At 40.0% G+C, this 15,111-nt stretch overlaps 1 protein-coding gene across 1 annotated transcript; it reads left to right on the top strand.

The window, feature by feature from the left end:
* Position 1: 1 nt before the first annotated feature.
* Positions 2 to 14,893, top strand: LOC105879724 (mitochondrial genome maintenance exonuclease 1-like). The gene is made up of 5 exons (XM_020281896.2): positions 2 to 550; positions 1,451 to 2,030; positions 5,663 to 5,879; positions 12,397 to 12,529; positions 13,254 to 14,893. The coding sequence occupies exons 2-5, from the start codon at positions 1,520 to 1,522 to the stop codon at positions 13,407 to 13,409; spliced, it is 1,017 nt and encodes a 338-aa protein (XP_020137485.2). The 5' UTR covers positions 2 to 550; positions 1,451 to 1,519; the 3' UTR covers positions 13,410 to 14,893.
* Positions 14,894 to 15,111: the final 218 nt, after the last annotated feature.

A 15,111-nucleotide genomic window follows, 5' to 3' on the forward strand; every position in this document is an offset into this window, starting at 1 on the left:
GCCCGACGGCGGCAGGAGGCCTCAGGACTCCGCCACCATCCCAGCAGCCCGGGAGCTGGCGAGCAGGGCGCCACGTGCTCCCCCAGAGCGGCCTCCCCGTCCCCGCTGCCGTCCATCTTGGAGCCGGGCAAAGATGCAACGCGGGGCCTACCCTTGCTCCGCACCATGCGGAGAACGCCGATAGCAGGACCGCTACGGGGACGCAAAGCCACGACACTATCCTGATGAGGCGCTTCTCGAGGAAGACCGCGCTTCAGCGCGGGATAATTTATTATTCAACCCGGGTCCAAGATGGCGATGAGCGGTGACATTCAAGATCTCGTGAGAACAAAAGGGCGCGATTTGGAGGCGTCCGCGCTTCCGCCTGAGGGACTCCCTACCCATCGCGCAAACCCACAGGGGAACAAGCAAGGGCCTCCAGCCTGAGCGCCGCAGTGCATGCCGGGACGCCTTGTGTTACTCAAGCCCAAAGCGCGGGACGGATGAAAGTACGGGTCCCGAGAGGTGATTCATACGCTGGGAGTTAAGCGAAGCTTGGTGGTTTCTTGAGGTACCGACCCCTGCTGTAGTCTAGGCTTCTATTTAAGCCGTCTTTTCCCCAATCCATACTCCCGCTCTGTACAGGGGCCACGGCCGTCCTGTACGACCCAGGGCTCCACACCTACGGCGGAGCGGGAGGCAACTTTGTGGGGATCGCGAAGGTGGGTCCTGCTGACCGCCTCTTGCCAGCTCCGTCTGTAAAACGGGGTTATAATAGTGCCTACATTAAAGAGTGTGAGGATCAATGAGAAATATCTATACAGAATATTTAGCAAAGAACCTGCTGTTTACCGATCGGTTGTTAACTGTGACTGCCATGGCAGCTATAGGACCCACTCCTTGGTTTTGTTCTGTGTCTCACGCACAGGCCTCCCTTCCTTGGCGTCACATTTCTTAAGATTAAAGATTGGGGACGTCTTGCCCCAAGCAGTCTACTAATTCGCATTTTTTTTTTTTTTTTTTGAGACAGAGTCTCGCTTTGTTGCCCAGGCTAGAGTGAGTGCCGTGGCGTCAGCCTAGCTCACAGCAACCTCAAACTCCTGGGCTCGAGTGATCCTTCTGCCTCAGCCTCCCGGGTAGCTGGGACTACAGGCATGCGCCACCATGCCCGGCTAATTTTTATATATATATATCAGTTGGCCAATTAATTTCTTTCTATTTATAGTAGAGACGGGGTCTCGCTCTTGCTCAGGCTGGTTTTGAACTCCTGACCTTGAGCAATCCGCCCGCCTCGGCCTCCCAAGAGCTAGGATTACAGGCGTGACCTAATTCGCATTTAATAAGTGCTGGTGCTTCCAGTATTGATGAGAATCTTGGAAAATAGCTATGTCCAAAAAATTTATGAAATACAGTTTTGATGTGCGATATCATTCTGATATGGCTTTCACTTTGATGGTTTTCTCTTTAATAGGATTACAAAAATAAAAAACAGTCCTCGACATTGCAAAAAGACTAGAAAGAAGTGAAAACAAATCTAAAGATGAAGGCATTTCAGACCATTTGCAGGCAGCTCAGACGTTCAAAGCGGTTTTCAGTGGAACCAGCTGCCCTTGTGCATTTCTCTACTTCCTGTTATTCATGTGGCCGAAACAAAAAAATGAACCCATATGAAGAAGTGGACCAAGAAAAATACTCTCATGTAGTACAGTCTGTCTTGTCATTCAGAGGCCTTGCCCGCACCCCAGAATCACTGTTCGATGAAGATGCTTTACTATATGGACCTGTGAGTAAGCAAAAACCCCCAAAACAACAAGAGGAATCAAGAGTTCCACAAAATTGGTTTCCTATCTTCAATCCAGAGAGAAATGTTAAACCAGATACAAGCGATGTTTCAATTCCTTTGAAAATCCCTTTGCAAAGGAATGTGGTACCGAGCGTGACCCGAATCCTTCAGGAGACCATGACAAAACAACAGATTTTCTATTTGGAGAGGTGGAAACAGCGAATGATTCTGGAACTGGGAGAAAATGGCTTTAAAGAATATACTTCAAGTAATTAAATTCTAGTTCCGTATAGTCACTATTTTCTAGAATATTGAACACTGGTGTCAAAAGTATGAGGTATTTTTTAAAACTTACTAGTGAAGAATTGCTTTCAAATAATGGTAATTAGCATTAAATAGCACTTTATGTGTATTAACTCACTTAACCCTCATGACAGTCCTATGAAGCACAGATAGTATTATCCCCATTTTACAGATGAAAGAAGCACAGAGATCAAATAATTTGATTAAATGATGCATAAAATGAATTTGTTTTATAAGCTACAAAATTAATATTAGAATTGCTTGTTTTTCTTGATTATGGAAAAAAGTCACCTGAAAACAGAATTCTGGTTTTTTGCTACGAATTCTGTTCTGAATTTAGTAAATAAATACGCATTGCTCTACTTATGAGTGTAAACTGATAAATTTAAAGACCCTGGCAACAGAACACATCATCTGTATTTAGATCTTGGTAAATTGAGATAATCAAATGCTCTTGATAAGGATCTGAGAATAAATTTCAGCCTTCAACTTCTAATTTACTAACTTAGACAAGTGAGGAGAAGAGATTCTATTTTTAAAAAAAGACCATTGATACAGGTGAATTAGCTGATCCCATAAGGCCTATATAGGTGTCTTTAGTTAAAGCTAAGTTTTACATCTATCATTCCTTAGCCCATGCTTCCCAGAGAGCAGTACATGTACCCCTAGTGGTACATAAAACATTTCTGTTTTCATTTTAAGACTAGTGTACTTATTTTCAAGCACCTTAAACAAAACTGCATGTAAGAATGTAACATATTAAACATGTCAAATTTTTTTTAAAAAATAATATATGTAGGTGGTATAGGATGTGGTAAAAATGGTCAAGGTTAGGACTTAGCTCCTTATAATGTTCCTCAGCTGAATGGGCCAAGGACAACATGCAAGGGCTAATTGGCTTTTAAGGATTAGTAACAACCACCAAACTATACTTTTTTTTTTTTTTGAGACAAAGAGTCTCACTCTTGCCCAGGCTAGAGTGCCCTGGCATTGGCCTAGCTCACAGCAGCCTCAAACTCATGGGCTCAAGGGATCCTTCTGCCTCAGTCTCCAGAATAGCTGGGACTGCAGGCACAAGCCACCATGCCAAGCTAATTTTTTCTATTTTTAGTTGCTCAGCTAATTTTTTTTCTTCTTTTTTTGGAGAGCCAGGGTTTCACTCTTCTTGTTCAGGCTGGTCTTGTACCTCTAGGCTCAAGCTATCCTCATGCCTCAGCCTCCCAGAATGCTTATAGGATTATAGGCTTGAGCCACTATGCCCAGCTCTTTATTCTCTACTTTCTAAGCAAGCAGCATAAAAACCTTTTAATGGCATCGTAGCTTTTATTCCTACCACTAGAATTTAGAATTGATAATTTCCTCATAAATTGTTTTGCTTTTCCTTAAATCTGGAATGTCACAGGTGAAATTACTGAAAAGAAATGTAAAGGCAGAAGCCTGCTGGGACATGTGGGACCATAGGGTCTCTAGATTTTAGCACAAAGGAAATATGCCCGAGGCCCTCTAGATCGATAGAGGAATTTCTGCTTGGAATGTGAGTGAGCCCTAATAGCCCAGGCCCTGAGAAAACTGCGTTGCTTTTTCATAGAGTCAACTTTGTTGATCTAGATTAGGGCTGTGCCCTGTCTCTCAATTAACTGAGTTAACCTTAAGAAATGAGCAGAATCGCTTTAAAAAAGTAAATAAAGGGAACAATCACAGATTAGAGTCATGGCCAAAAAAAGAGAAAAAACATATAACTGACTAAATTGGTTAATAGGTCAGGAGAGGTAACCTGAAAAATATTGGATCAATAAATTCCTTTTTTCCTGGTCTTGTCAAAGGCCAGAAGATGTGCCCAGAGCTGGCATTCTTCTAAATCCTGAGCAGTTTCCCAAGCAGCAGTTCACCTTTTGAAGATTGGCAAGAATGAGAAAGTCTGATTTACTCTGATCTGTATTTGTGTTGATCATAGTGGACAGGGCTAGGTTTATTTTTTAACTTTTTTCCTATACTGATTCTTTTTGGACACAGGGTCTCCCTCTGTCACCTGGGGTAGAGTGCAGTGGCTTCATTATAGCTCACTGCAACCTTTTATTTTTAACTAAAATAAAATTACACTATAGGAAAATGTATGTTTATTTTCTAATGTAAAGTTTGTAGTGGGAAATGAATTGTCTGTGCATGTCAGTTGATAAAAAAACTTTTTTGCTTCCTGTTTTTAACATGTTTGTCTTCTGCTTCTTGAAGCGACTTTATAGATGAATATTGCACTTTTCCCTAGGGTTTAATTCTATCAGTCTTAAATTTCTTGTAGATATTTTATGTGTTAATGATTCCAACTGAACCAAGTAAATCTGGAATAGAATGACTTAGTTCCTAAGTTGAATTTTATTTAACTCTTCAAGTAATTTCCCAGAAGAGATTCAGTTTTTTGCCAGTGATATAACTGACTTTTCAAAATCTTTGTAAAAAATACTTGACATAGGTAATATGGTTTAATATTACCTCATTAAATGCATTGTTTTCCTCCTTTTTTATGGGTCTGTCTCTAAGCATGTGTGCTTCCTCCTCTGATTCTGTGTGTATCTAAATGTTAGTGTCTGAGTTTGCATCTTTGCTCTAATGTGTGTTGGACTGGAAACAACACATTCTGGTGCCAGGCTGCCTGTCCAGCGTTTTGCTTTTAGGCCCATTAACAGCGCTGCATAAGCCCACAGGGCCTAATTCATTAAAATAGGGGTAATGATCCTTCTCTTGCTAGGTTGATGTGTTTGAAAATTAAATAATGTTTTGAAAGCACTGAGGCCACTGGTTAGCGTAACAATGTGTCCCGTTCCTTTCCTTCCCTTACCAAGAAACAAGTGAATATATAGTATTTTTTGCATTTATTGAATCTGTTTGTGTTCCCTTTTCTTAGAAATGTATAAAGGAAAAAAATTGAGGGCACAGCAACCATCTCAGGCCGTTCTAACATTTTAAAAAAAGTGCAGAAGAATATCATATTTTCCTCTCACTCCAAATCGTGATATCTAATGCATTGTTTTTAATTTGTATGTGCCTTGACTTTCATTCCTTGCTTATCACTAATCCTATTAGTAAAAGGATTCTCCCACCTATGTTTGTAATTAAGTTGTGGTTAAAAAAGAACCATAAAGAGAAGCACAGTTCTCTACATTTCTATTGATTTTTTTTATCACAACCAGTTAACTTATTAAATTAGATATTTAAACCATAAACTAGGTGTGATCTTACAGCTCCTAGATCTATAACATCTAGTTGTAGCTTTGGCCTAATTCTAGTAGAAATACTTCATGTTAATGCATCTTGTCTAAACTACTCTAATACCTTTAGATTTCAAAGAGTGCTTAGGTTTCACAAAGGCTAAATTTTGGTTTCTTAGGGGTTGTCAATAGCTTGTGTAATTCAAACGTTTTTTCTTTATTATCATTTTTATAAACTATATAATCTTTATAATTGTTTATATATTATTATATATTTATATAATTTTACCTAAAAATTTTAATTTTATATTCAGAGGTTTTTTTGATATCTGTTTTTTAGTACTAGCTCTGTTTGGCTTTTTTTCCCCCTTCTTTTCCACTCTTTTCTTTTCAGACATCTTTTTACAAGGGAAACGGTTCCATGAAGCCTTGGAAAGGATACTTTCACCCCAGAGAGACTTAAAAGAGACAGATGAAAATCTCAAATCTGGTTATGTCGAAAGCGTCCAGCATATTCTGAAAGATATCAGTGGAGTTCGAGCTCTTGAAAGTGCCGTTCAACATGAAACCTTAAAGTATATAGGTCTGCTGGACTGTGTGGCTCAGTATCAGTAAGTATGAGATTATTTCCATCACAGTATGGAGGTGAATTAGTGCAGGTCGGGACAGATGCCTGTCAAAATGTACGTTTTCCTCTTAACTCCTGCTTTAAGGAATGCCTGTAGATACTGCTGCCCCTGTGTCTTTCCAGTCAAAACCTAAGTGACAGGTAAAACAATTGGGTACGGGGCAGGAGGTGAGGACAGATACAGGGGGAAGAGCCACACAATCCTTGTCAACCAATATTCCAAAATTAAACTGTTTGGTGGAGAAAAGGTATACTTTTCAATATCCCTAGCATGGCCTGTTTTCCAGCCTGGTGTGCTTCCTCCCTTCCTCCCAAGCAAGATACCAGGCATATGATCCATAATTTCTGCTCTTTCTTTCCTGTTTTCCTAAAGATTGTATCATGAACTGTTGGTTTTGAAAATCACGTCTTTTCCTGGCTTCCAGGCAATGGTTGACATGGATAGGAACTCTGAACTCACTAACGCTTCCTGCAGTGTTTTTTTTTTTTCTTTTCTTTTCTTTCTTCATTTCAGTTTGAGCATCCTGGGACTTGCAATTTTTTAATTTGCTGCTGTGCTACTGTTTTTCCCAGTACTCCAGATTCCAAGGGTAGCTGTAACCCGGAGGTGTCCCTATGACAAATAAAGCAAGGGAGCAACAAGAACAGGATGGGGAGAAAAATCTGTGTGTATAAATCCTGGAGCTGTAGTTAAAGAAAACTGACAGAATATTTATTAGTCTGGAAACTATTTTAGAACCACCTATCAGTTTTATGCCATAATAGCTTCCTATCTGAGAAGAGCCCTGTGTGCCAAGAAATGTAATAGGCTGTTTTGGGCTGCCCTTTAGATTACCAAGGGAGCCATACAATCACTTCTACCCAAGGCCTACAAGAAGCTCCTGACACCATATGCTTTTCATAGGGATTATATGTCCATAGCACTGCTGTTTATTTGTTTTTTTTGTTCTTTAAATCAGAGCATCAACATTGACAATATGAACATTTTTGAAACTTAACATTTTAGAAATTTAAAAGAAATTTAATGGATAATGTATGCACTTTGCTAATTCAAGCAATTAAAAGTGAATCCCCCACACCCCTCTGCTTTTAACTTCTGTTTAGAAGGTTTTTGTGTTCCTGAGATATTTTATAACTGTATGTATAATCATTTGTTCCCCACCTATACTTCTTAACACAGATGCTATACCCTGCTTTTTTCCACTTAGAGTATTTTAGACATCTTTCCTTATTAGTTTATATAGATCTGTAACATTCTTTTCTGTTTTAATAATTTTCTATTACCCAGAGTTATTAGTTAATAACACTGTCATATTTGCTTCTTTTTTTAAAAAAAATTAATACCTTACAAATTAAGCTCAACTTCCTTGAGTCACCTCCTCCCTTCTCTCCCAATCCCCTGGCCAAAGGCATTCACTGTTGTAAATTTGGTGCCATGTCCTTTTAGTCTATTTATTACCCTCTTTAACACACACCACACTATGTATAATACACATACTGCACACAGCACTTATGTATTGTTACTCTCAGAACTGTGAGAGTCACAATATGTAGAAATCTGTAGGCACACAGTATCACAAAGCTGTTAAGGTACTGAGCTCAGGAGCCAGACTGCCTAGGATAAGATTCTGGCTTTTCATCTAAGCTTAGGCTAGTTACTTGATCTTTCTGTACCTCAGGTTATTCATCTGTAAAATAAGACAAATGATAGTACCTATCTCATAGGGTGGTTGTGAAGATCAAATGAGATATTCCCTGGACAGTGCTTAAAATGCATATTATCTATTCAATAGATGTTTTAAAATGTATACTATCTATTGAATAGGTGTTAGCTCTACTGTTTGGACCCACTTCTCTCCTCTTGACTGGTGTGTGGTATTCCTTTGAATGAGCCATATCCATTTCCCTATTGGGAACATTTAGGTTATTTCTATCAAAATGTTTCACAATTACAAACAATGCTGCAGTCAATATGCTTCCTTGTATACTACAGAGCTTCTCTGGGCAGATGCATTTGTTTATTGATTTGGATGGGCGATAAATGTAGTTGGAATAAATTGAACTGGTTTGAAGTAGACCTGGACACGAATACTTCTTAAATCTCCCAGGCATTTCTCACTTACACCCAGGATATCAAGCCATTGTTCTCCCAGTGCTTACCTAGAAGGGAAATTGCTGGGTCAAGAGTATGTGCATTTTAAATTATAAAAGATGTGAGTGTGCTGATTTGTGAACACCTTTAACAAGATGTTGGTAATTTTGATAGCATTGTATTTTCAGTCTGTGTAAGTGAGGAGGCTGAGCATCTTTTCATTTGCCTAAGAGCAATTTGTAAACTGTCTATTGCAATTTTGAGTTTATGCTACTAAAAATTTAAAATTTTTTTTGATTGACAAATAATAATTGCATATATTTATGGGATATAATATTTTGATATATGTTTACATGTAGAAGGATTAAGTCAAGCTAATTAACATACCTGTCACCTCACCTACTTACCACTTTTTGGTGGTGAGAGCTTTTAAAACCTACTCACTGTAACGTCTAGGCCCCAGTGATCCTGCCATCTCAGCCTCCTGAGTAGCTGGGACTACAGGTGTGCACCACCACATCCAACTAAGTTTAAAAAAATTTTTTTTAGGGACAGGGTCTTGGTTTGTTGCCCAGACTGGTCTTGAACTCGGGAGCTCAAGTGATTCTTCCACTTTGGCCTCCCAAAGTGCTGGGATTATAGGCGTGAGCCACCATGTCTAGCCTCTTTTAGTGGTTTAGAAATATACAGTCCATTATTACTAACTGTGGTCACTATGCTATGCAACAGATCACTAAAACTTACTCCACCTGCCTAACTGAATATATGTACCCTTTGACCATCATCTCCCCTTTCTTCTCCCCTGCCCACCAAGCCTCTAGTAACTACCATCATACTGGCTCTGCTACTGAGTTCAGCTTTTTTAGATTCTATATATAAGTGAGATCTTGAAGTTTTTGTCGTTCTGTGCTTGCCTTATTTCACTTAGCATAATGTCCTCCATGTTCACCCATGTTGTCAAAAACGCCAGAATTCCATTGTTTTTAAAGGCTGGATAGTGTTTCATTCTGTATGTATACACCATTTTCTTTATCCATTGATGAATATGAGAGTGCAGATGTCTCATCAACATAGGGTTTTCAATTTCTTTGGCTATATATCCAGAAGTGGGATTGCTAGATCAAACAGTAGTTCTATTTTTAGTTTTTTGAGCAACCTCCATAGTCTTTTCCAAAATGGCTATACTAATTTACATTCCCACCAACAGTGTACCAGGGTTCCCTTTTCTCTACATCCTTGCCAACACTTATTATCTTTTGTCTTTTTTAAAAAGTAATAACTATTCTGGCCGGGCGCTGTGGCTCACGCCTGTAATCCTAGCTCTCTGGGAGGCCGAGGCGGGCGGATTGCTCAAGGTCAGGAGTTCAAAACCAGCCTGAGCAAGAGCGAGACCCCGTCTCTACTATAAATAGAAAGAAATTAATTGGCCAACTGATATATATATAAAAAATTAGCCGGGCATGGTGGCGCATGCCTGTAGTCCCAGCTACTCGGGAGGCTGAGGCAGAAGGATCACTCGAGCCCAGGAGTTTGAGGTTGCTGTGAGCTAGGCTGACGCCACGGCACTCACTCTAGCCTGGACAACAAAGTGAGACTCTGTCTCAAAAAAAAAAAAAAAAAAAAAGAAACTAAAAAGTAATAACTATTCTAACAGATATCCACATACTGCTTTGGGTAGTATGGACATGTTAACCATATTAATGGCAGTGGCTATTCACAGGCACAATCATGGCACACTACAGCCTCAAACTCCTGGCCTCAAGCAGTCCTCTGTCACCGAAGCCTCTTAAGTAGCTGGAACAACAGGCTAGTGTCACCATGCCCTGCTGCCCATTTTTAAATTGGGTTGTATTCTTGCTATTTAGTTGTCTGAGTTCCTTATCAAATGTATGGTTTCCAAATATTTTCTCCCATTTCATGTGTTGTCTCTTCATTCTTAATTGTTTCCTTTGCCATGCAGAAGCCTTTTAATTTGATGCATTTCATTTGTCTATTTTTGCTTTTGTTACCTGTGCTTTGGGGGTTCTATCTGGAAAATCATTGCCCAGATTAGTGTTGCAGAGCTTTTCCCCATTTTCTTCCAGTAGTTTTACAGGTCCAGGTCTTACATTTAAGTCTTTAATTTTGAGTTGATTTTTTTTTTTGAGACAGAGTCTCACTTTGTTGCCCAGGCTAGAGTGAGTGCCATGGCATCAGCCTAGCTCACAGCAACCTCAATCTCCTGGACTCAAGCAATCCTTCTGCCTCAGTCTCCCGAGTGGCTGGGACTACAGGCATGCACCACCATGCCCAGCTAATTTTTTGTATATATATTTTTAGTTGGTCGATTAATTTCTTTCTATTTTTGGTAGAGACAGGGTCTCGCTCAGGCTGGTTTTGAACTCCTGACCTTGAGCAATCCGCCCGCCTCGGCCTCCCAGTGTGCTAGGATTACAGGCATGAGCCACCGTGCCCAGCCCTTGAGTTGATTTTTGTATGTGGTGTGAGATAAGGGTCAAATTTCATTCTTCTGTAAGTGGATATCCAGCTTTCCTTTGTTAAAAAATTGACTGTAAATACATGCTCCCCATCCTGTTCCATTGGTATATGTGTCTGTTTTTATGCTGATAACATGGTATTTGATTACAGTACCTTTATGATACACAGTCATGTGTCGCATAACAATGTTTCAGTCAGCCGTAGATCACATAGACAACAGTGGTCCCATAAAATTATAATGGAGCCGAGAAATTCCTAATGCCTAGTGATTTCAACCATAGCATAACTTATTACTTATGTGTTTAGGGTTATGCTGGTACAAACAGACCTACTGCACTGCCAATCATATAAAAATATAGCACAGACAATAATGTACATTACAGTACATAATATTTGATAATCAGTGACTGTTAACTGATTTTTGTATTTACACTGATCCTGACCCTGTGTAGACCTAGGCTAAGTGTCTTGTGTCTTAATTTTAACAAAAAAGTTTGAAAAGTAAATAATTTTAAAAATAGAAAAAAGCTTATTGAATAAGCATATAAAGAAAAAATATTTTCATATAGTTGTATAATGTGTGTTTTACTTAAGTATTATTACAAAAAAGTAAAAAAGTTATAGTAAGCAAAGGTTAATTTATTATTAAAGAAAGAAAAATTGTTTTTTTAATTTACTGTAGCCTAAGTGTACAGTGTTTATAAAGTCTACAGTAGTGTACAGTAATGTCCTAGGCCTTCACATTCACTCACCACTCACTCACTGACTCACTACAGCAATCTCTAGTCCTGCAGGTTTCATTCACGGTAAGTGCCCTATATAGGTTTTATCTTTTATACTGTATTTTACCATGCCGTTTCTATGCTTAGATGTGTTTAGATATACAAATACTTACCATTGTGTTACAGTTGCCTACAGTATTCAGTGTAGTAACATGCCGCACAATTTTGTAGCCCAGGAGCAATAGGCTGTACCATAGCGCCTAAGTGTGTGGTAGGCTGTGCCGTCCAGGTTTGTGTAAGTGCACTCTATGTTATTTGGACAACGATGAAATTGCCTAACAACCCAATTCTCAGAACATATCCTCGTTGTTAACCGGTATGTGGCTGTACTTTGAAATCAAGGAGTGTGATGCCTCTAGCTTTGTTCTTTTTGCTCAAGATTGCTTTGGCTATTTGGGGTCTTTTGTGGTTCCATACGATTTTTAGGATTTTTTTTTTCTATCTGTGAAAAATGCCATTGGAATTTTGATAGGGATTGCATTGAATCTGTAGATTGCTTTGGGTAGTATGGACATGTTAACGATATTAAGTCTTCCAGGCCAGGCACGGTGGCTCATGCCTGTAATCCTAGCACTCTGGGAGGCCAAGGTGGGTGGATTGCTCGGGGTCAGGAGTTTGAAACTAGCCTGAGCAAGAGCAAGACCCCTTCTCCACTATAAATACAAAGAAATTAATTGGCCAACTAATATATACAGAAAAAATTAGCCAGGCATGGTAGCACATGCCTGTAGTCCCAGCTACTTGGGAGGCTGAGGCAGTAGGATGCTTGAGCCCAGGAGATTGAGGCTGCTGTGAGCTAGGCTGATGCCACAGCACTCACTCTAGCCTGGGTAACAAAGTGAGACTCTGTCTCAAAAAAATAAAAATAAAAAGTAGAGAGCTGGATCTGGTGGTACATACCTGTAGTCCCAGCTACTCAGGAGGCTGTGGTGGGAGGAATGCTTGAGTCCAGGAGTTCAAGTCCAGCCGGGGCAAAATAGTGAGACCCTATGTCAAAAAACAAAAAAAAAAAAACAAAAAAAGTGGAGAACAAAAGCAATGATCATTGGGTGACAAGCAGTAAACTTATGCATAAAAGGAGAGTTAACCTAATAGAGTTTTTCAGTTTGAACTATTATCTACAAAAACTTCGTTTGGTTTCTCTTTAGGGGTAAGCTGTGTGTGATTGATTGGAAGACATCAGAGAAACCAAAACCTTTTATCCGAAATACATTTGACAACCCACTGCAAGTTGTGGCATACATGGGTGCCATGAACCATGATGCCAACTACAGCTTTCAGGTCAGGACACGGAGTCTCTACTTTAAGCTTTGCTCAGTGCTTAAAGCTACTTAAGTTCTTGGGGTTTTTACTCTATTTTTATCCCACTGCTTACTCTACCTCTTGTCCATCTCCCACTTTAAAAAGCATCTTCCCAGCCTGGCGCGGTGGCTCATGCCTGTAATCCTAGCACTCTCGGAGGCTGAGGTGGGCGGATTGGTCGAGGTCAGGAGTTCTAAACCAGCCTGAGCAAGAGGGAGACCCCCGTCTCTACTATAAACAGAAAGAAATTAATTGACCAACTAAAATATATATATACAAAAAATTAGCTGGGCATGGTGGCGCATGCTTATAGTCCCAGCTACTCAGGAGGCTGAGGCAGGAGGATTGCTTGAGCCCAGGAGTTTGAGGTTGCTGTGAGCTAGGCTGATGCCACGGCACTCACTCTAGCCTGGGCGACAAAGTGAGACTCTCTCAAAAAAAAAAAAAAGCATCGTCCCCCCTATTCCTGGGCTTTTTTTTTTTTAATAGTTCTTTTATGATCTCAATCCATTCTCTTATCTCTCATCTGTGTGTTCCTATGTGTCCTAGTGCAGTCTTTCATCAACCCACCTTAATTTCTAAGTTAGGAGATATTACTGTAGATTATTTTGTACTGACTGAGTTTGCCCTGGAGTAAGAAGGAAATGAACCTAAACTCTGGACCTACTGTAACAATACTAGAATTGCCCTCTGTTTCTTCCAGGTTCAGTGTGGCTTAATTGTGGTGGCCTATAAAGACGGATCACCTGCCCACTCACATCTCATGGATGCGGAGCTTTGTTCCCAGTACTGGGCCAAGTGGCTTCTTCGACTAGAAGAATACACAGAAAAGAAAAAGAATCAGAATATGCAGAAATGAGATGGGGGAGCAGATGCTGTGTGAGAACATTCAGCAGTTGGGAAGATAAGATTGCTGGTTACTGTAATCTGAAAACGTGCATAGGTGCCACCGGGTCTGAGTGCTACATTAACGCACACAGAAGTGTTAATTTGTTGAAATGTATTGCTACCAAAAATCTGAAAAGCCAGGAAAGTCTAGATTTAAAGAGCTGGACTTCAGCACGTAGCATACCAACTATTCTACATCTATTATTTACCTGAAAAGAGGGCAAGCGGGATGGGCGGTCATGCTGGGGACTCTTATGCTCCCTTGGTAGACCGTTTTGTGTCCTGGGCAGGATGCCCAGTCTTTGAACTGAGATTGGAAGGCAGTGAGGCTGGGTGTGCCAAGCCTGTCCCCAGGGTTCACCGGGAGGAGAGAGGCCACACGGCCCTAGGGTGTGTGGAAGGAGAAGACACTGGCCAACTACCACTACCAGTGCAACTTCCTAAAACTTGTTGGAGTTGTCTATATATTTCAGTTGGGGAAAACAACTAACAATTTGACCTTTTTTAAAAATAAATATTCAGCCTCATGTAAATGTTGCTGTCTGGAAAAGATGGACATATTCCAAGGCATTGGCAGTACGCCTTGGCATACCACCAAATAACCCCCAGAAGTAGCCAGACCCATGTTTGCAAATCATAATTACAGGTGTTTTAGTAGCTATTTCTGGCGAGAGTCAAAGGATCATGTATATGGAGAACATTTATCATTTGTAGAATTTTTTAGCTATAGGGAAATAATAATATCCATTGTTTTGGTGTTTTGATAGGTAATAAAAATTATTCGTTGTCATTTGGTTTGGGAAACTTAAATAAATGTCCATTATAGCCTTGAAGGAGGGTTTCCTGTTTTATGGAGTGACTCTGTTAGCATTTAAGGTAAAGTTGCTGCTTTAAAATATAGGGTGCTACTACTGTCACTTTTTTTTTTTTTTTTAATTTCTTTTATTTCGGCATATTATGGGGGTACAGATTTTAAGGTTTCAATAAATGCCCTTTCCCCCCTCCCCCCACAAGTCTGAGTTTCCAGCATGACCATTGCTCAGATGGTGCACATGTCACTCATTATGTATGTATATACCCACCCCTCTCTACCTTCCCCCCTCCCCAATACCCTATTACTGTAGCACCTATGTGTCCACTTAGGTGCTGCTCAGTTAATACCAGTTTGCTGGTGAATATATGTGGTGCTTGTGTTTCCAATCTTGGGATACTTCACTTAGTAGTATGGGTTCCAGCTCTAACCAGGAAAATATAAGATGTGCTATATCACCGTTGTTTCTTAGAGCTGAATAGTACTCCATGGTATACATATACCACATTTTATTAATCCATTCTTGGATTGATGGGCACTTGGGCTGTTTCCACAGCCTTGCAATTATGAATTGTGCTGCTATAAACATTCGAGTGCAGGTGTCTTTTTTGCTGTCACTTTTTATTAGCCATTATTTGTGAGAAATAAAATATAAGGAATGTGTAATGAAGCTTTTAGTTTTGTTTCTTTTTATTTCAATTTGTGTGTTTATAGGATAATTTCATAAACCTAGAAATGGTTTGGACTTTTGGTTTGGTTTTGGTTTTGTTTTTTTGTTTTTAATCTCATTCTGTCATCCAGGCTGGAGTGCAGTGGTGCAATCATAGCCCACTGCAGCTTCAAACTCTTGAGCCTAAGTGAT

This window comes from Microcebus murinus, chromosome 16 (assembly GCF_040939455.1).
Source record: "Microcebus murinus isolate Inina chromosome 16, M.murinus_Inina_mat1.0, whole genome shotgun sequence".
In the NCBI taxonomy this organism is placed as follows: domain Eukaryota; kingdom Metazoa; phylum Chordata; class Mammalia; order Primates; family Cheirogaleidae; genus Microcebus; species Microcebus murinus.